Source organism: Manduca sexta, unplaced genomic scaffold, assembly GCF_014839805.1.
Source record: "Manduca sexta isolate Smith_Timp_Sample1 unplaced genomic scaffold, JHU_Msex_v1.0 HiC_scaffold_1325, whole genome shotgun sequence".
Taxonomy (NCBI): Eukaryota; Metazoa; Arthropoda; class Insecta; order Lepidoptera; family Sphingidae; genus Manduca; species Manduca sexta.
The window spans coordinates 7,499-30,228 of record NW_023592178.1 but is presented as its reverse complement, the minus strand read 5'-3'; the positions used below and the strand labels follow the sequence as shown (position 1 = coordinate 30,228).

Below are 22,730 nucleotides of genomic sequence, written 5' to 3'. Positions count from 1 at the left end.
TTATTCTCTGAAGTGTTTACTCCGTCGGTTTTATTTTTCTGTAATCTTAAGAAACACATGACTGAATATTGTTATTTGATAAATAAAAGGATCCAAGAAATTAAACTCCATGTTTAATATGCAATATTATTTTCAAAAGAACATTCAAAAATTGGTCCTAAAGTTAAAACATTGTTAACAATGGTTCTGGAATGTTCCTATCATTTACAATAATTGTTTAGGTGTCATACAAGAGAGCAAAACTTTTCGTAAAGTATAAACAAACATATTACATTATGTTCACATCGGATTCACTACATATTAGTACAATAAAATTATCCAGAACACCTTAAAGTTGTTTAACAACTATTCTGTAAATTATTTACAAATTTAAGAACTATGTACGAATTTGTGTATATGGAAATATATAGGTCGATACCTAAAATACATAAGTCAAAAACGTGTTCCTCAAATGAAATTAACATCACATATTCGTAAAAACATACTAAAATGAAACCAACAGCCTATTTACTCCAGAATCCCCTCAAACTAAAATGATACAATGAGATCCTTAACAATAACGACAATCTATTTATAATAATATAATTGATGCTATATTACCTATTGACCATTGAGACCAACATCACAGTATAATCTACTATTTATCTTAGGTACAGGAATGATTTCAATATATCCCTACTTAAAACACAGTTGAACTACAATAAAATAAAAAAGATCGGATTATTCCCAGGCGGATACCAGCGTCACTCGTAGCTCCCGTACTACATCTACACTAATAAACTTTCTTACACCAAACATCTCTCTCACTGAAAGAGCTGACTGGGCCGACATTTAACCTCGCCTGCAACACTATTTGGTTCTGTTGAAAATAACTTGCAACGGATCATAAAGATCAATCCAGTTTACGTTATTCCACGTGTATCGACACATAACTCGACCGCTTTAGGAAGTAGATGAGTGGTTTGAGGTTCGACCGTCGAATTTAATATATTTGATTACGCGTCATTTTTATAAATTTTATTTTTCCATACTCCTCTATATGAACATTAATCACTAACCCCCTTATTCATAAACGTTTTTTATCTAAGGACGAAGTAAAGCTGTGATAACAAGCTTGTTTCTCAGTGCCCAACGGCACTGAGAAATAGACATAGGGCCGTTGTGATTGGCTATTATTGTTGTATCTCAATATTAGCCAATCACAACGGCCATATGTCTACGCACTGAGAAGACTGCCATGCCGTCAACATTGAGAAACAGACTTGTTATCACAGCTTTACTTGGTCGTTCGATAAAAAACGTCTATGAATAAGGGGGTAAATCTCCCACTCCTATTCGCGTAGTGCTTAAAAAGAGGTACAAATTTTCTTCTTTCTTGTATTGATATATAAGAATATAGGCAGGTAGGCATGGAGTTTTCAATACAATTGTTATGCAGTATTGACATCGTCAGATTCAGTGGCATAACAATAAGGTGGCAGGACGAGAAAAATGGCATAAACCAATGGTGACCCAGGGTGACAGCGACTTTCTATGACATACAGATTCTAAACGGTGACGGATGTTTATTCATTCATGTGTCGGATCACTCAGCTATAATAATCTAACCACCTTCCTTCCCCCCGCTCGTGTCCAGGCACTGGGAAGATATCTGTTAACTGGATTTCCATCACATAAAAAGGGTCCATCCGAATAAATTTGCCCTGACCCACAACATTATAGTCATGTCCCTGGTCAGATTAGAGAAATACGATTCTATTCAGCCACTTAGTTCGAAGTCCACCTCTCGATAACATTGTTTTTTTTATGTCGAAATACATACAAGATCATATTGTATGCGCATTGGCTATCAGCAGTCGAGTTATGCACCAAACACTAATGCGGTTAACCACTAGATTATACGGATTACATAAAAATAATAAATCTGCGTGAAAAACATGCGATGATTGACGTATGTAAAGATAATAAATAAGTTACTACACCAAAACTCAATACTGTACAAATGCGAAAACATATTGCCCCAATTTGAATGTTTGCATAAATAAATTTACTAACGAGTAAATAAAAATATGAAATGTCTTTTGTGCTTCTCTTCAATTACATCATATTAGCTACAATATAATCTGCAATAAATATACTTTAGCCTACTTTCAGCTAAATTAAAAATTACGTTATAATAGAAGAAAATAGAATGTCAGCTTTATGGATATCCTCGAGACTCGATATTTCACTCTAACTGATCCTACCATATTACAAAAAAATATTAAAATATTTACAAAGAATAATTAACAGTAGTAAAACTATAAACACTACGAAATGGATATTTTGACAATAAACAGTCTACAAACAATGTCGTCCAAAACATTAAGAGACTTCAAAAGGATTCCGTAACTAACGCATATAATTATAATTATGCCGCTAGCCAAAAACTGGCCCTGTTAAATTCTGTTTGAAAACTTTGGTCATAGTTATTTTACATTGGTCATAAGTTTGTTTCAGTTGAAAATTCAAATTTCAACCCTTTGCCCACGTAGAAGTATAATTGACTACACGACAGGTCAATTAACAAGCACAAATAGTTATTAGAAATTCGCATCTGGTAAGTTAAATTTATGACTACTTTAAAGAATGTCATTCAAAAATGAATTATCTAAGGAGTTGAGTAGCTCCTGCGCGGTGAGGTTGCTAGCGTCCGTGGAAGGCATGTTGTCGAGGAAGTCCAGGTTAAAGTCTGCAGTTTGTCCCGCGAAGGAAGACGGATTATGGAGTGACGGGAACGAGTGTTGCGACCCATTACTGTTCTGTGTCTGCATGGGCCCATTTTGCGACATCATGGAATTTTGCATGGAACTGTTTTGGGCATGTATGGGACCGGTCTGGCCTTGCATGGAAGTGTTCTGCATGGGGCTGCCTTGGTGAGAGGCCATGCCACCCATGCCACCCGGCTGCATTGACATGCTTTGTGATTGACTCATGTGAATATTCGGTATCTGAAAAATAATATCATACCATGTTTACCTACTGTATATATAGGTTCATAAACAAGAAAAACTTAAATGTAAACAAAGCTATACACTTACTTGTCCTTGTACACTCATCATTTGATTTTGCTGCATAATTAGGTGTGACATTGGTGTCTGTTGATTCGATGACCTTGAAATATAAAGATATTAAACTTCTGAACAAAAAGAACATACTAACGCAGAAAAAATTGTGTGTGAGATAAATTGAATATAAATTACCTTTGTTGTTGATGCTGCATTAAATGCTGTTGCTGAAGTCGCACTTGCTGCAACTGCATTTGCTGTTGTTGTTGCTGTGTCATGCCTCCGCCCATTGTGGTCATGCCAAAACCTTCACAATCAAGAAATGTATATAGACTCATCCTGATTCAAGCTATACAGATCCTATATTAATATCCATCATCAACCTGCATCAAAATGTAAACATTGACTTTTATATCCCTTGGGATATGGCGATGGTCCCTAACCGAGCATATACAGAATAAATCGTACCACCAGCAGATTTAGTGTACCTTTACCATTTTAGAAAAATAAAATATCATCATTACTATGACTGAAAAACACGCGATACATAAAGATAAATGTAAAATAATTCATTTATGACGCGATGTCGTAAGCATCCATATGCTATAGGTAATTTAGATAGTCACTGACTAACTAAATAGCTGCTACTCACTACGCTTCACTTATGTTCCGTGTATTCTATGTACAGCGGTGTATAAATGTGATATAATATGCCAAGATAAATATAAGTAAAAATTCCAACCTTGATGATGATGTGGGAACTGCTGCCTAGAAGCAGCTTGTTGCTGCATGAGAACATGGCGCCACTCCGGTGAGTATTGCCGGGCGTGTTGCGGGAAAGGCCGTGGCTGCGCGGCGGGGGGTCGCCTTGCTGTGACGCCGGGGCCCATGCCCCCCACGTTCCCCACGCCGGGTACGGGCGAAGCGCCCACGAAGCGCGCCTTGTACTCTGGCGGCGGCGGGCGCAAGTGTTGCTGCTGTGCGCGCAGCATCTGTTGCTGTTGTTGCTGCAGCATCTTTGCTTGCTGCTCGCGCGATATGCCTGCAGCTGCCACTCCTATGAGTTATGATTATTGGTGTAAATTCGTTTTTTTATTTTTTGTGTTATCCTATTTAACTACAACAGCGACATTTAAATCCAATCTTGGCCAATTATAATGAAATTTGTTATCATAGTTACAAAAGTAATCTAGAATTGACAAAATCCACATTATACCCAGAAATTGATATCACATTTGAATGAAATATAAAAATTAATTCATACCCAGCGGTGGCTGTCCCGGCGCGGCGGCCGCTTGCTGCTGCGGCGCGCCGGCGGGCCGCGCCCGCATCGCCTGCGAGAAGTTGATGCTCTGCGACTGCGATACGGAATATGTGTCACATCCGGTCCCTGGAACAACGTAACCTCGGGTTTATCCCACCGAAAAAAGTGCGTCTTTAAATTACATCACGGTTAGATAAGATAATATGCTAAACAATAGCACATGTGTACCTACTCCGTACTTACGGTATGTACTTGAAATTTAAGACATATAATAATATAGATGTCGGTTGGGACACGTGCAATAAAGACTTTCTGATGCTACCGACTTAGGACGTCAGTCCCAGTCGCCCTGGTTCACTTCCAAAATGTGCCAGTATTACGTTTAGAGAGTAGTCAGTAAAGTGGAAACATACTCCTGAATACACGGTGACTACTACGCAGGTATGTTTGTTGGCCCACTAAATAATGCTCCTCGATTTATTTCATGGATCCTTACTCTTCCAAAAAATGTCCCGATTTAGTTTCGGGTAGATAATGCAACGTTAAGGCAAGGGCTAGCTGGCTCATAAACAGTACTAATACAACTCAGAACTTTAATTTAGAAAATTCTGATGGTATTGCGCTAGCCGTCCTGAGAAATATAAAATTAGACAACAATATTGATCAATAATTTTATATACTTATTTCGTCCAAAAAAATATAAAATTTTAATTTATTTTAATATAAATAATATATTTAGCGATACCGTCTATTACGTACGTATTGTCACTAGTGAGTATTGAATGTACGTATTATATTCCTAGACGCTCAGCAAACACGAATTTAATATGTAGGTACCCGAACAAAGAAAACTAAACCGCACGTAAACTACAAGCGTGGAAATTAATATTTAACAATATAACTTTTACAAACAATATTTTATTAAATATCACATGCGTGCCAATAGTACATACTTGATAGCGCAAAGTTAACATTATCTTCAGTGCGAAATCGATTGCTAGTGAAAGCATGTCGTTTAGCGCGGTTTTTAAAGGCCATGTAAAAAGTCAGTATGTTTTTTTTTCTAACACTACATTGTAATAACACAAAATAACAGAACATAATTTTAAGCCCTAAATTTATCTTACACTTAACATCGGAATGTTTGCCGGCAAACATGACAGCTACATGACATTACGCGTGTCACCTTATTATGTAGTATATAAGGTTATATTCCCGTGACACACGTAAATGTCATGTAGCTGTCATGTTTGCCGGCAAACATTCCGATGCTTCATGGAAATTATCATTAAATATGTAGTCTAAATAGAGTTTCGGAGATACTGGCATGCTCTATGGTATTTTATACTGGTTTTTTATATTAATTTGATTCATAATTTGCATAGCTTATAACCTAGTTTCGTTTTTTAAGTTTTAAGTATTTGCAGGATTATAAAATATAAATATCTCGATGAAATTAATTTCTTACTTATAATAATTTTGTAAAATTCGCGTATTTACATACTTAAATACTTACCTGTAGATATTCGCTATACTGTTCAGTTTGCAATAATAATACGTAGGCAGTTGTTGGAAATCCAGTAAAACAACATCCAATTGTGTTACTTTAATTAATGTTAAATAATTCTAAAATGTAGATATCCATTTTTTCCGGCCATATAATAAAATTCTTGCGATGGCTCTACAAACTTCCGTCATCGTGATCCATAGTTTCAGGTATTTTAACCGACTACAAAAAAAGGAGGAGCTTCTCAATGCGACGTGTTTTTTTTATGAGTGCCACCTCAGAATTCAGTTATCTGGCTTACCTAGATATTTTAATTAGGTACCGAGTCCAAAATTGGTAACCAGTATATAGCAATTTTTTTTTAGTTCATAGTCGTTTTTGAAGTCGGTTACATATTTTATTGTACAATTTGTATACATACATGCTATAGGATCAAAACAATGTTCAAAACCTTAAATATAAGTAGGTAAGTTATGTATTCAATGCAAAAATATATTTTATTAGTAAACACAGTGTGTGATTGTTGGAAGGAGCTCGAGTGAGATGTAAGTAGGCGCAATAAACACGTCAATCTAATGTGATCCTCATCCGAGGTGCGCGACTTGGCGCATTCTCGCAGATCGTCAACCTCGGCCGCGGCCCGCACGGCCCCGCGCTCCCCGCCTACCCATATCCACTCTAAACACACTGTAGCAACAGCGACAACCAATTTATGTTAAACGCGTGCCATATCACTTAATGCAACCGTACAAAGATGATATTGGAATAATTTTATTTTGAACTAACGCCGACTCTGTATCCTCTATTACTCCTAACTAGTACATATGAATGTGAATATTTCATCCACGGCGCATGTGCATGGAAAATAAACAAAGCTTATTTCTTTTATTATTATTATAATCAGACATAATTGTATTAGAATTCTTTGATAACTGGTTGTTAGCTTTAAATTATATCAGTGTGTTTATTGAAATGATTTATCAATCCATTCAACGAGTTATCGTTTATAAATAACCGGCCGGAATTGAATCATCATTTTGGCGTATCATTAGCGTGACTGCAGTCGATGTGTTTGAGAAAGCGATACACGTGTATTGAAATATCTTTGACACATTTGTTTTCACATTCACTAAAAATAACTTTATAATTAGTGATTATTACGTAAAATAAGTTATTTTTGGTTTCGTATAGGTGAGGGATTTACACACTGCGAAAGTTATATTAAAAATAAAACATAAGCCATTTCTTAGTTGTTATGTTGCTTTTGAAAGATAATGTGAACAAACAAACATCACGTCGGCAGGTAGCTAACCCATGGGCGCACCGACCAGGAGGTATAGAGTACACGCTTACTAGAAATTGTATTCCAATGACGTAACGTAACGTAGGGGGGCTTCGGTTCCGGTAACTACGGATTCCAGCTACAAAAGCGCTGCAAAACGACAAGTAAAAACTAAATGTATTTATTTTACTTGTTTTGCCTTATTCATTGTTTTACAGAAAAATCGTAAAAATCATCACTTACGCTGGAAAAACATTAATTGGCCATGATCTTTGCCATTCAATCAAGTTAACAAATGGCTAAGATTCGTGGCTATCGTTAAACGTGATCAGTAATCCAACCTGTTTCTTCTAATAGCAGAAAATATTCGTTTGTTTTCACCTTGATGAAGTAATGCTCCATTAAATAGGTAAACATTATTTAATCAATAAGGTAAAAATACGGTAAGTTTTAAATTATTAGGTATATTATCGTGGCATCGGATCGTTTGACTCAGTAACAAGTACTTTGCCGTGTTATACTAACGCCTCATAAAAAGAAACTCCAATGGATGAAAATTAATAAGTTCTTACGAATTTTGTTTAATATAAGAGAAAAAAATATAATATTTTCGTGCCTGGTAATACGACCATGCCGTCAGTAACGTGTCCTACGTTTTTAAAAGATAAAATCTACCTATACTATTATATAAAGCTGAAAAGATTGTTTGTTTGAACGCGCTAACTACTACTGGTGTTATTTAAAAAAATCTTTTAGAGTTGGATAGCCCATTTATCAAGGTGGGCTATAGGCTATATAACTTCGCGCTATCATCAATAGGAGCGGAGCATTAATGAAAAATGTTGCAAAAATTTCAAGTCCCCCGCTGCACCTGTCTGCTTGTGTGAGCACGATAAACTCAAAAACTGCCTAACAGATTTCGATTGAATTTGGTATGAAGACAGTTTGAGACCCTGGAAAAGACATAGGATACTTTCTGTCCTGGGAAAATATATAGCGCTATTTTTATACCCGAAAAATCTCTCACGACGGTGAAGCCACGAACAAAAGCTAATACTTATATAATAAAATATGTAAAATTTATTCAGGTGTACATAATATTATATAACAATCGACACACCTACTTGGATATGAAAATTTGTAAGTATTTTACATTTCTTGTATCTTGGTGTATACTAACTTGTGGCACAATATTTACACTAACGTCGTCATCTGTAGGATTATTTTTAATTTATGTATTGTAGGTACATTACCTTGGTGATGCTGAGGAGAAGGCGTGCCCTGGTGCTGGAAACTGGCGTACATGCCCTGCTGGGCCGCTACCGACACATGTCCGCCGCCCCCCGACCCGCTCACCTGCATGTGCTGCGCCGCTGACACCTGTTGTCATTAATATGGTCAGAAGAATACATCAAGGTCAAAAAATTGTGTTATTTCGATTTATACTGGACCACAACACATACATAGAAAAAGGCATTTATTGTTGCGAATTGGCGACTATAAACTATTTACAAACATTCACGATTATTACACCATACTTTAGAAATGACGTGACGGCGTGAGAGGCTGATTCTAAACTTAAAAAAAAAATATGTCAGTTACAACAGTTGTTCCGGCAAAAACAGGAATTCATCATACTAATAGTTACGTATTTGATTTAATTTAAGTATAAAACAAATTCATTGATTTTGCTAATAACTAACTCTGAAATGATGAATTTATATTATAGGCGACGCCATTTCAAGTCAACGAAAATCTCAAACATTTAGATGATGTATTATATTCTTTGGGGCGCCCCTCGGACTCCTTTTCAACAAGAACAATATGTTGTAAGAAAGACTATTTAAGAATAACTTTATGATGGCAAGAAAACAGGATCAAAATGAAAATTAGGAAAACATATACTAGATAAAATTTATCAAGTGCCGAGAAGTAACGTAATATTATTCTATATAATAGGAAAATATTTGATTACGTACGTAATTTAAAAGTATAATTGCGTACAAGAACACATAATACAGATGCGACGTTATACATTTTTAAAAGCAGTTACGAATATCGAGCAAGAACAGAATTACGTAAAACAAAAATGTTGTCGGCGTTATATAACCGCTTACACGTACATTTTTATATATCTTTGATAATATCATTACGATATACCTACCTACTACGTAACGTAATACAAACTACAATTCCACGATTAGTTTGATTGCGTATTAAAAATTTTACAATTGATTCAATATGGGCATTTGACTCGTAATACTCGTCATTGTTAATCCGATAAGCAATTATCACATACCCACTTATATTTGCATATAAAGCAACCGAACAGGTTACTAACCAATGAGAAGATTCACTAACGATGAATGCATTAGCTGGGACAATTCGGCATTATTTTATTGAGGTTTTATAGCCAACAGAAATACACACATTGAAGTATCGATTAGCGGTGTAGCCATCCATCGATCATTAGGTGTATTTGTGACGACATAAAGAGGTGACAGATGCCATTCGGACCGCGGCGAGGTGAACACATCATCACTCCGGTGCGACTGTCGGCGACTCGACGACACAAACCTGTTCCGAACACAAACGACCACGCACCGGTCTGCGTACACCCGCGATTTTGTTACACTCTATCAATGTAATGCACACGTTACACTAACCGATGAATGCTACTACACATAGGCGAACCAATAGCAACCGAAGAAGCCGTTTTGTCTCTGTGCGATGATCGTACTTGTTGCTTATGCCAATAATATGTAATGATTGGCTCCTAAACCTCAAAGGATTTCTCAAGATTACAAAGTAATAACAAACATTAATTGTACGACTTCGCTGTACTAGCTTAAAACTGATTACATAATACATAATATATTCTAGTGTAACATAATTAATTATCACTTAACGCCCCAAGATGTTTTTCTTTGCAAACATAGCTCGTCGATGAATAGTTGTTCGTTTCCCATGAGGCTGTGCGACCTAAATAACGTGCTAACCCGTTAAGCCGTATACCTGCTATTGTTGAACGAGATCTAACGGCACCTCTTATCACCCTTTAAATCGTCTTTAGAGTCACCAGAGCCTTTTTATCAAAAAGGGCGCAATAATAATATGCTGTTAGGTTTATGAAACCTGCACCAAAATGAATCGAATATACTGGCACAACAATGCTTTAATCTTACACATTATACATATGTATGATAGATGTATTATAAAACGATGTAGCGATCGCATTACTTCATAAAATCGAATATGTTTTGGACAGCAAAAATCACACTCAATTCTCAACTAATCTACCTTCAAGAAGTAAACAAAGATGTAAGCAGGTCACCTACGGTTCGTTTTGGTCTTGTCTTGACTCTTGCTAGGACAATTTGATGACATGACCTCGGCCTGATGATGGCGAAAGGGAAAAGTAACTGGATCTCGGTAACTTAAATAGCTAGCAATCCTGTTTGGACTCATTCGCTTATAAATCTTAGGCAGTTAGATGGAACGAAATTTTACCGTTATTTGAATCAAGTCGACATTCATTTGTTGTAAATGTAAAGATGTGTACGTAAAATAATCAATATGTTTTTTTAGCTTTTGCTATAAACCCATATTTTTACACTCCTTTTAAAATTGTACGATTTATTGGTATTGGTACAGACAAATACTAATCTGAATAGTCGAGAATAATATCACAAATATCCTAAAAGATTTTTCTAGAATGTTTAAATTGACGAGACGCAATATAAAAACTTTATACATAAAATTGTGTGGAACATATTCCAATCGCATAGCTGATTCGAATATTGATATCAATGCAAGGCCTCGTATGTCAAGCATTTGTGTAAACGTATCACACGTCCGTACTTTATCACCTCTCACATTTTGTGACCGAGCATTTTAGGATTATAATCTCATTTATTGTAGATTGTTGTGGTAGACAAACGTGATCATGAGTTACAGTGAATTAAACAACCTGTTTTGGATGTGGTATTAATATATGTACAATTTAAACAAGGATACACTCGTATAAACGGGCGTGTCTGAACATTTTGCACCAAGACAACTGCACTAGTGGTTTGAAAGTCAGTAGGCGCTTCGTAAAAGTGGTTGGCTCTGTGCGTGTCTGCTGCACGATGTTGATATTGTATCTCGACATCTGAATGCCAATTACAAACAATGGTCACGTGACCATTGAGAAATCAATGCAGCAAGTAAAAGCAATATAAGTTTTAACATGCAACAATGTATAAGATGAATATAATTACAAAATCAGAAAGTGATGAACGGCTGCATTTGAAAGTGTCATAGGACTGATTTGTTTAAAAGAAATGTGAAAGGCCTTAACAACTTGCTTTCGATAAACATGGAAAACGGAGCAGATATTTTTTTCTAGTTGATTTTGGTCGCGGCAGGTGTATTTACATCTTTTCAAAGGAGATTAATCTCCTAAGCTAAAGCTTAGGAACACTTCCATTGTAAGGGAGTTTCAGTGTTACTTCTCCACGAAAGCAACGGCCACGTCCGCCGGCCAACAGTTCTCTATGACGGGGTAAAGAACAGAACTCAGTAGCAGTATCACAAATCACTTCTAATTGGGCTTGTAGCAAGTTTCCTGTTTTATCTGCATTCTGCAGCCTTGACTAGTATCTAGTGTTTAGGCATCGTTCTTGCCTCACCAGCGTCATTCTAAGTTCAAACTATCAAACGAGAGAATTAAATACATTTTTGTGTAGGTCCTCGGTTTTGCATGTGTTGTCGATGGTTCGCTGTTACCAACCTTCATTACATTCCGTCACCACGATCAGTGCTATTCAGTGTTTTTGATTATCATTATTTTGCATTCATTATTGATTTAGGACATGAATGAGAGTATTCATTTTAGTCAAATATAATCTTTAATCGACCAAATTTTACCACACACACTGGTTGTATAAGAAAGATGCATAAGTACATAATTGCTGCACTCTGCAGTAAAGGGTTGCTCGTAGGCGAATCGACCGTGTCGCCACGCCAGTCGCCACTTGTCCCGCCCATAACTTTCGAACGCTAGCACACAGATCGTTACAAATTTATCTTTCTTTATTAAAACGCCAACCATTTTATTGAGCCGAAACTCACTAACATATTGCTGGTTGTTCATTTAAAATTGAATTGACTAATTTTGTATATCGTCTATGTTGGAGTTATTAAAACCATGTTTTTAGCGGGATTAAAATATTGATATTCAACAATGAACTTTTCAATACATGAGCATTATATTATATCCATTTAAGCAATCTACATGCGATTCGAGTGGGTTTTGCAAATTGACTTTTCACAAATCGTGTAAATAATTACTATGACAAACGATGATATTTAAAAAAGAGCTCATAGATTTATTTTTAATGGTAAACCATTGCTAATTATAATTGAAATAATGAAATTACGTCAAATATTTCAATTAATCAAATGAGGGCCAGGTAAGTATCCCGTTAGGAATGACGTCACAAAATCGGCCGGGAAACGGTGGAACGGTCTTTGGTAACGGCAGAAATAGCTCGATCTACACGCCTACGCTATGACACCCACCTACACAGCCTGCCGAAGATCGACACTGCATTATTCACACTCAAATATTTTTAGCAACATCAATATGAAATGGCAAAGTTTTTGTATTTCATTATCGTTGAATACGTAATAACTAATTCACTTCAAATGACAGTCCAGAAACAGATGAGATTTAGAGTTTGACCCCTATTACAATTTAAATTTTAAAAGTTTTGCGCTACAGTTTTTTTATCTATATTTCAGGGGCTTAGTCATAACTTCACGGCAATGCCGCTCCATACGGCTGCTTTCACGGGTGTTCACTCGCTTGTCGCTATGTCAAAATATTTTTTAATTATAATCCTAGCCCCTTCCGACGCAGGAGCCTTGCGCTATTGTTAAAGAACACTAGTTTTTGGTGGGTTTAAAAATTGGTTTTATCTAATATAGTGGATACGCTAACCTATTTTCACGTCATAAGACGGCACAAAGTTCCACGCACCTTTAATTCAGATTATACTTAGTGTTGAGATCTAGGCGTAAGCCGGATTTTAGTAATAAAAAATCTGGATTTATTGTGATAATTGCTGCCAAGTTAGTAATGCGTACTAAGCGTGCAATAATGTAACAATAAATGCCTTCGAAAAATTAAAAAATAAATATAACCATAAAAATTGTGTAAACCTTGAATTAGTTACACAAGTTGTCAGTGAGTTATTGCGCAAAATCATTTGTTATTTCATTCAACTAAGAGAACCCTTATAGATAAAAGCGGTGCTTTTAAATTTAAAATATTTTTGTTTTAAGAACTTATAACGACATTTACCTAACGCCTTTGTTATCTATCAAAAGTCGCCAGTTGTTCATATTACATAATCGTATAAACATTTCATTTTTATTTCCAACTGCCGAGCTGTGCCGAATATCAAGGACGTTTATGAATTTATAAACAAACACTTGAATTTATAATAAATAAAACCAAAAATGCTGTACAAGTGGACTTCATGATTCATATGGTTCAAGTAGTAACATGTGTTGTTACATTTCATTGGCGGAGTGTCGAGATACGGAGGTGTAAGACTGAGGGACACATGGGCCGTCTGCACCGCCTGCGCCCCGCACAGGAAGCAATCGCGCCCGGAGCATCGCTTTTTTATCTGTGTTAATTGTTAATGGAGCATAGGTATGTACGTAAATGCCATCATTCCACTAATATTACAAATGAAATTCAGTGACCACTCGTATTAAATCTTGCATGTAGAGTCATAAAATATTACGATAAAAATTAAAACTATTAATTGCAAATCTTTAAAAGATTAATACCAAATTTTTCAGGTCTATGAATGAGAACGCTGTCAAAACTTAATGAAGTACCTTTTCATCAATATGCGCTCTCTTCATCCTTCCATATTTTAGCACATTACGTGTATAGGAAAAGTATGCACCATACATATTGAGTGCGTTTATTTTTGTCAGTGCAATTCTTCATTTTTTTTTAAATCTTTATTTAAGGAGCTTGGTCGTCTTATTTACCCGACATTAGGATCAAACCCAGACCACACTGGTTTGACCCTAAATATTATAATATTGCAGTGGTACTTATACCACTGCAGCAATAAAACGGTACCTTTGTTTATTGACGCCCTTGATATTTAATCTGTTATCAAAATATTCTTCAAACAGAACATTAAAATATGACAATTATATTTAAAATGGCTCTACATTTCCGACATGAACCATCCACAAAATATACTTTATTTTCGACACCCGACTATAAAATATACACGCCTAACTTAATAAGTTGTAACAAGGTAATCACATTTAGAAACAATTAAGAACTGACATTACACAGTTATATTTATATAAAAAAAAAACATAGTTTACAACTACATTGCAGTAAATATGGAGGAATACAACTAAGTTTACATTGAATTGCTTTTGGACAAAGTTACCTATCGGGCAAAGTTGGCGTACTTAATGACCTAACCTTTTTAGCCGTAACATTTTAATGTTTGTAAATTTATTACCCCTATTGCCAGTGATGTTCGCCAAACATAGAGGGAATGGTATTAAATTATCACAAATACCACCAACGTAACACTTGACACTTGATTTTCACTATCCTATAAATGGCTTAATATAATATTTTAATAATTAAGCGGCGATAGCCTAGTTGGGTGTGGAACGGACTGCCGAGACGAATGTCCGCAGGTTCAAATCCCAAGGGCACACACCTCTGACTTTTCTAAAAAATCATGTGTGTATTCTTTGTGAATTTATCGTTCGCTTTAACGGTGAAGGAAAACATCGTGAGGAAAGCTGCACATCCGAGAAGTTCTCTATAAGAATTTCGAAGGTGTGTGAAGTCTACCAATCCGCACTAGGCCAGCGTGGTGGACTAAGGCCTAATCCCTCTCAGTAGTAGAGGAGGCCCGTGCTCAGCAGTGGGCAAGTATATAATACAGGGTTGATATTATTAATAATTATAATATGAATATCAAATCTTTAAAATTTGCATTACACATTACTGTTAAGGAAACAGTATATAAAGATTATTCCAACGAATGTTAATACAACTACCTGATTCATGTTATTAGTGAGAAGTGTTACCGGATAAAATGTGATTTAACAATAAGCGAGTGAATAACAGCACGTAGGGACAACGAGTCAACATCTATGTTATGTGTTGTGTGTATATTCGGATCAACTTGCACGTAATTTGTATGACGCCGTGCCATATGTACGTACGACGTCCATTGAAGCTTGTTTACAAGGCACAGTTTTAATAAGGTCTAACATGTGGCTTTCAATACATCTGTTTATTCGCAATACACGATGTATTCCATAAAACGTATACTATATTAGGTACTTTGTGCACAAATTATAAAAAATTACATACCTACATGAATCTTACTGCACAGTTTACTTAACAAAGTAATTTAATGATTTTTAAGTTTACTGTCATTTATTAAATCAACTTCAATATACATACTACACGCTACCGCATAGTTCATAACTAAGTTAAATATTTTCATAAAGTAATATTATATAACTATTTATATTTTATATAGAAGCATGGTTTATGCACTCTACAATGATACAAGTTGTTGAATTATAAGTAATGATGAAGTACGAAATTAAAGTTGTGTAATTTTAGAAGCTGTGCTAAAGTGTTGTTACGACGTAATAACATGGGAGTAATACATGACCATACTAGGCATCACATTCTGCTCGGAACTAAACGCGGTAAGTGGAGAGGCAGCGCGCACGCCGGCCCCGGTCGATACTACCCCAGACTCCATGTTTTTTATGTCCCTTTACGTCATGAATTGCCCAACAATAAAGTATTTCCAATAATTATGAGCCAATTAACACTGCGTTTGTTTATGTAATCAAACAAGAATATTGCAAAGTATCGTAATATTTCAGGCGAGTAACGTCAACTTATGGGAAATTTGGCGCGAAACCACGCTTAGGCAAACTTTACTTTGTCACTTGCGGCGGCGTTCAAAGATACATTTCTATGTTAATTCAGTGTAATAATTTCGGCATGCTAATAAAGTGAACATAGAGTACACGTACCTAGTATTATACCTATAGGTAAATTTAGAATGAACTATGTACATTGTACGTGTGTGCCTTAGTTGGTGAGAGCTTCGTAAATGGGTAATGGTTTAAGGCTATGAAATAAAGCACGCACCTGTAGGTTGTGATGTGGCTGTGTGAGATGCAGTTGTTGCTGCTGCGTCATGTGCAGGTGTTCGATGGGAGGCGGCGCAGGCCGCGGCCGGTAGCCGTACCCGCGGTACCGAGCCCAGTCCCCGCCCGCCGCCTGTTGATGCTGCTCCGCCATGTGCTTCAGAGTTTGTGCCGCCGGCGACATCTCTCCTCCACCGTAAGGCCTCGAAGGAGGCTCACCTTCGGAAGGCTCTAGGCCTAGGCCACCACCGTTTAGTTTTCCACCATCTAAATCGAAGTTTTCATGAACTCTGGATATTCGGATATTTCCGTGATGAGATCTTCGAAGGCATCATCGCCATCGTCTTCTCCAATGAGTTCCGCTAGCCCCGGAAAAGCCGATGCAGCATCACGTTCTAATGCCGCTGCGCACTCGTCAAGACCTACAAACTCATCATCTGCAACTTCCGATTTGCATTCAGCCTTGCATTCTCGCTCACAATCCAGGGGAGTGGGTACACGCGGTGGCGGTTGTTGTGGGGGTGGCGAGCTCGATGTTTTGACAGCATTAGTCAACGCTTTCACGGTGACGTTAGTTGATATTTGCTGCGGTTGCGAGTCCGCCGCCGAGGTGGTAAACTCCAACTGCTGGACGATCTCCACAGAGAACTTGGTGAGAGCCTCGCCGGTGACACCTCCTCCACCACCTCCACATTGCAGCTTAGCCGGAGGTTCGTAATCACCACACCCAAACTTTTGTTGCTAAAACAAAAATATTATATTATTTTTGTGATAAGAAGGCTGTCGGTGGCAAATAAAATCTGCTAAAAACTGACATATTAATGAACTATGAATATAAATGGAAAGTAGCTAATTAAACTAGCTTGTCAAAACAGGTTTTAATCGTCTTCATAAACAAAGAGACAGAGTGTCGTAGTATTTAAAGGGTCACTTTCGTAATTTAACTTTCGTCGTTGTGCAGATAATATGTCATACTTAAAATACCGCAATGTTCAGTAACATACATAATATTTAGTATTAAAATATGTCACTGACCGTTTAAAACAAAACATGTCTGATTCACGGATCGATCTGTAATAACGACGGTTTTTTGGCACCTGAGAGCGATATACGAGCACTGGTATAACATTTTCTACTGTGGACATCAACGTACTTATTTAGTACAAATTCTAATTCGGGATAACAATATTTAAAATGGATCACTGGTATTATGGTAGCGCGTTATACTTACGATATAACGACGCGAGGAACTCCTAGGTTGATCACTGAACTGAAGATTACGTCATTCAATTTTATTTTACCTCTTAAAAAACATTGTAGCCAATGTAACTATTGTACGTAATAAGACAAAATCTCATGTCTCAGGATGGCGAGCGCGGTGAAATACCAAACAATACTGTGTAATTCAAGGTGTTGGACGGTGTTTCTACTGTTTATGGGCGATCGTTGGGCTTACCAACAGGCGAATAGCAAGTTCGTCTCATCATTGAAAGCAATAAAAAATAATCACGCCTCTTGCCCAGGATAAGAGTTTATGCCAAACATCACTATAGGCTATATCACTATAGGATGGAAATAAGCTTGGTATACCGTGGCAGAAGTGTACCTGAAGGATGACATGCGAGACATTACGACACGTGTCAGTTATCACGTGCAATAGCTACGTTAATTTTTGCTATATATTCAACAAATTCTTAAGACCAGTTACTTAAATTAAAATCAGATGTTTTTTCGCTTCCAGCTTTGGAGGCCATCAACTTTACAAATACATACATATACATACAAATATTTACATACCTATATCGCAAAAATTGTGCACATAACCTTTTTTTTTCTATCCTTTTAATATAAAACTTCTAACCTAATACGTCAAATTCAGAATCAACGGAGAATAAACTTTTTTGTTCTACATATGGGTTTAGATAATGCATGAAACAATCTAGGGATAGACATAACTGAGATTAATGCTAAGGGATTTTTGTAACAATATAAAAATGAATTAGAAAACAGCGGCAGCGGCGGCGCAGGCGCACGGAGGTCGTCGCGGTGAGCGGCGCGAGACAATGCGAGGCGTTTGTTGTGAAACTCGCCCAGTTTGCACAACCGCACACCGCCCTACTGTACCTACGTAGGCATGGTTAGAAGCGAGTAAAAGGAGATACCTTGCGGGGAAGCTGCGACTGACCCACGCAATAAAAACTACGCCGAGACCTTGGAACTGCCATATTAGCAACTAAATAGCAAACAGTTTTTTCTACGCGCTGAAGTTTCTCTTTGCAATTACAGTTTGAAATCTCAAATACATTTTTATCAGACTATCTATAGTCGGAAGAGTTTATGAATCTAATTAGCTCTTTAGGTGCCAACTTACAAAAATATCGATGTTATACATGCGACCACGGCTATAGCCTGAATACCACTGTACATTCAGACTAGAATTTTAAACAAGAATCTTATGTTTTTCATGGATTCTAATTTGAATGTTTATGTTTAATTTTTTTATCTCATTACAATGGATTCCAAGGACAACAACGTAATTAAGACAAAAAAAAACAATTAGTTTAGTACAATAGCGTTAGAGTTGTTATGTGTCGCGTGCTGCGTAAGTGTGGAGCGTTGAGGGACGGGATGTAATGCCAGAGGGTCAAGTCAATTGACGTCCAGTTACATCCGGTGCGAGTACACGCCGCTGCGGCCAGCACGTGCCGCTATATTAATTATCTCCCCATCACATCACGTTGTATTACCGGCGCAATTAATTATTCAGGTTTATAATGCACTTTGAGCGCATCGGCGCATTCAGCGGTGTCATCGCATTTTACTGAAACCGTATGTGACAATCCTTGATAGTTATTTACCCGATATCAGTACAAACACGCAAAATAGCCGAGCACGTCATGCAAAACACCGACCAGGAAGTTTCTTACAACTCTCAAGGCTAATAGGTGAGATAACCTACACAATAGCTATCTAAGCGCTGTATCAGTAAACAACAACTCATTACTATCGAAGTACCGCTCTCTAGGGCATTAGTCTAATGCTCTATTACAAGTCAACAAACATGTGTAAAGTCATCATATAAAAGAACAAACATTGTCTAAATTGTTGTGCGAAAATGAAAGTAACATAAGTCTTTGTACTGTCCTTGATTAATTTCGTTGCATATCCATGAATCCTTCATTTTTAATTACCTTAACTAAAACTTTAATCAATTGTCTTTTACCTTATATATCGGTACTTGTAAGTTCTGAGTTGGTGGAATCAAATCAGTACGAAATTTACAATCACTCAGGGTCTGTAAATTTTGTCTGCAAATGAACCTCGTAGACTGGTAAACAAGGTTGGAAAGACGAACTCATTAAAGAATATAATAGAGGTTGATACGCTTCAAATTACAATGCTTGCTACTCTTGGCGAAAAGTCGCTGGCAAGACCATTAACCACAAGCTTTTAGATGTGGGGGTCGAAATCGATGTTAAAATTATTTGTGGCAAATCGAAAAGGCAAGGAATTAAAAAAGCATACCACAGACGTGTTAAATGAGATTTATTTATATTTTACCTATCCTGGAATTTCACGTGAGCATATTCGTGAACGAATAGCCTAGTTAGTAATAGAAGCGACGATAGCCTAGTTGGGTGTGGAACGGACTACCGAGACGAATGTCCGCAGGTTCAAATCCCAAGGGCACACACCTCTGACTTTTCTAAAATCATGTGTGTATTCTTTGTGAATTTATCGTTCGCTTTAACTGTGAAGGAAAACATCATGAGGAAACCTGCACATCTGAGAAGTTCTCTGTAGGAAATTCGAAGGTGTGTGAAGTCTACCAATCCGCACTAGGTCAGCGTGGTGGACTAAGGCCTAATCCCTCTCAGTAGTAGAGGAGGCCCGTGCTCAGCAGTGGGCAAGTATATAATACAGGGCTGATATTATTATTATTATTATATATTCGTGAACAAACGCTTCAAATTCCCAAAAATATTAAAAACGAAATCCTAGTAATATGTGAACTTAATTCAAGGTAATATGTGGATAAACTATAAAGATTGAGTATTGGAAAGATTCGCCGTCCTTACATAACATTACACTATAAATAATTTATTTCTTTCAAAACTTATTCCAAGAAACTGTCGTCTGAAGTCGCTAAACTGAGTTCTCTATATTTCTTACCACATGAACAACGCTGCTATGCAAGTTGCTGAATATCGCCGGCAGGTCCGGTTTGCGTTCGCTCTTCTTCGCCTGTCGCTTCCCTTTCCCTTCGAGAAACCGCTTCTGAAGTGCACTCGTCTCCAGGTTTTGCTGTTCGCAAGCACCACTGAAAGATTGATCGAATCTTGGCACGCATTCCGACTGCCTTCTTCGATATGTCTCTATGCGCCGTCTGAAACAAATGCGTCTGAATGTAAGTAACTTTTCTTCGCATCAAAGTAAGGCACCTCTTTTTATCTATATATTTCACACAGAGTATCATAAATACGTTTTCTAAAGGGACACAGTGGTCGATAACGAACAATATTATTATTTCTCCTGATGCTCAGTCAGCCGCAACTCAGAACGCAGTCAGTCACCTTGAGCAAATGCTAATGTCGGCAATATAGCGGTTTAGTAAAAATCATTTAAGTAACAGTTTTATTTATTTATGAAGTTTAGGTTCAGCCTATAATATGAACGACGGTATAACGGAAACAGTATGTACCAGCTTCGGGAATACAGGAATTGGATTACAAATTAACGATTATGATTAGAAAATGTAATTGAGATTACAATAACATTTTGTTGTAATATGTAATTGTAAACAATAATTTTTTTCGACGATGATTATAATAACAAAAACTTAACCTATGTCTGTATGTTGACAAGGTGAAATAAAACAAGAAATTATACACAACACACGAGATATAATTCGATTTTTTTTTATCTTTATTTATTTCGGGGTTGTTATCCAGCCAGCATATGCCAACCCATTTATATTTTAGAAGTCAGATTTTCATTATCATACTTTCAGTTTCCATTGGACTTTCGGAAAATCAGATTTAAGGCAATATACTATATTATATTTAATATTTCTACCAAACGGACTCACACAATATCAGATTTTTCTGCTATGGCTTCTTAGTTTTAGTAACAGAATTACACGTGAATGAAAAAAAGATCTTCGAGAATATTTCACAGCGAACGAACCAAAATTCACTAAAAGGATAGACTGTGCTAGATGTTTCTAGAATAGTCTACACTGTAGCAAGCAGAGGTATATTATACATTTGTCGTTGTTGGCGAGCAACTCAGTCTTAATTCGTACACGACAACAGAGAGAACTCTTAACGACAAAACAAATCAAGGGCGAGTGACGACGTAGTGATTTGTATAATATCAATTGTGTTAAATCTGTCTCAAAGTACCCACCTACAACATTGTAAATTACACCCCGATGCAAAAGTCCTTCAAGAAGTAATGCGCTAAAGAAAGAAGTATTTTCATCGCTCCAGTCAGAGGTTCGGTCCCCCGACGCGAGGCGCGCTAGTGTCGAAATATTATTAGATACTTATAATAAATTTTAAAGGACAAACACACATTATTTTTACTTTTTTGAGATTTTTGTTGTGTAATGTAATTAAATATAAATATTTATATTTTACTTATATTTCAATCTTTTTAAATAACTATTTTTGTTTCGCCAAGGGCCTCGATCATCATCTATCTAACTTCTACTAATTGAAACTATTCCTATATATCCATACACGCTATATCTGTTGTAAGATGCTGAAGAGTTTTGTATTCTGCACACAACTTGCTGCTGCAAGCTTGCTTCAGCTCAAGGTTGCCATTTTATGGAGATACCACCGATGTAACAGTACTCTAAATTTCATTCGAATCTGTGAAAGTAGGAAATGAGCTGATGATCTTTAAACGGCTGAATTAATATTTATAATTTTTTCCTAAAACCTATTTAATCAGCTTTCAAACAAAAAAGAAAACATTAAAATCGGTCCATTCGTTTGGGAGTTACGATCCCATAGATAGACATACAAATACACAGGCACGCATACCATAAACTTATAACATCCTTCTTCTTGCGTCAGGGGTTACATAATAGTATACAGAATTGCTAAAACTGCGGGTCTTGGTGGATTGAATAAAAATGTTTGTTATTTATTATAATTAAAGTTTAAGAATGCGGTAGTGCGAGCTACATGCAAATATCCCTCCAGCACAGTCTGTTCGCGAGCTGTCAAAAATCCAAAAGCGCTGTCGAAGCTATATGCCCGCAGCAACGTGATACGGCCCCAATCTGGAATAGGGTTCCATGCGCGTATATGCATTTACCCTTATTTAACTGTCAAATCATAATGACCGAAGACACAAGTTCATGCTCGAGCCCTGCATGTGTAAATACATACCGAA

At 36.8% G+C, this 22,730-nt stretch overlaps 1 protein-coding gene across 1 annotated transcript; it reads right to left on the bottom strand.

The window, feature by feature from the left end:
- Positions 1-96: 96 nt before the first annotated feature.
- On the bottom strand, positions 97-20,709 carry LOC115445833 (neurogenic protein mastermind; the record flags this gene model as incomplete). Its single annotated transcript, XM_037445205.1, is given in 9 exon segments — positions 97-2,990; positions 3,081-3,153; positions 3,243-3,354; positions 3,790-4,104; positions 4,312-4,437; positions 8,354-8,480; positions 16,324-16,601; positions 16,604-17,063; positions 20,496-20,709. Coding segments are annotated over 9 exon segments (2,074 nt in total), but the record flags the coding sequence as incomplete, so codon positions are not given.
- Positions 20,710-22,730: the final 2,021 nt, after the last annotated feature.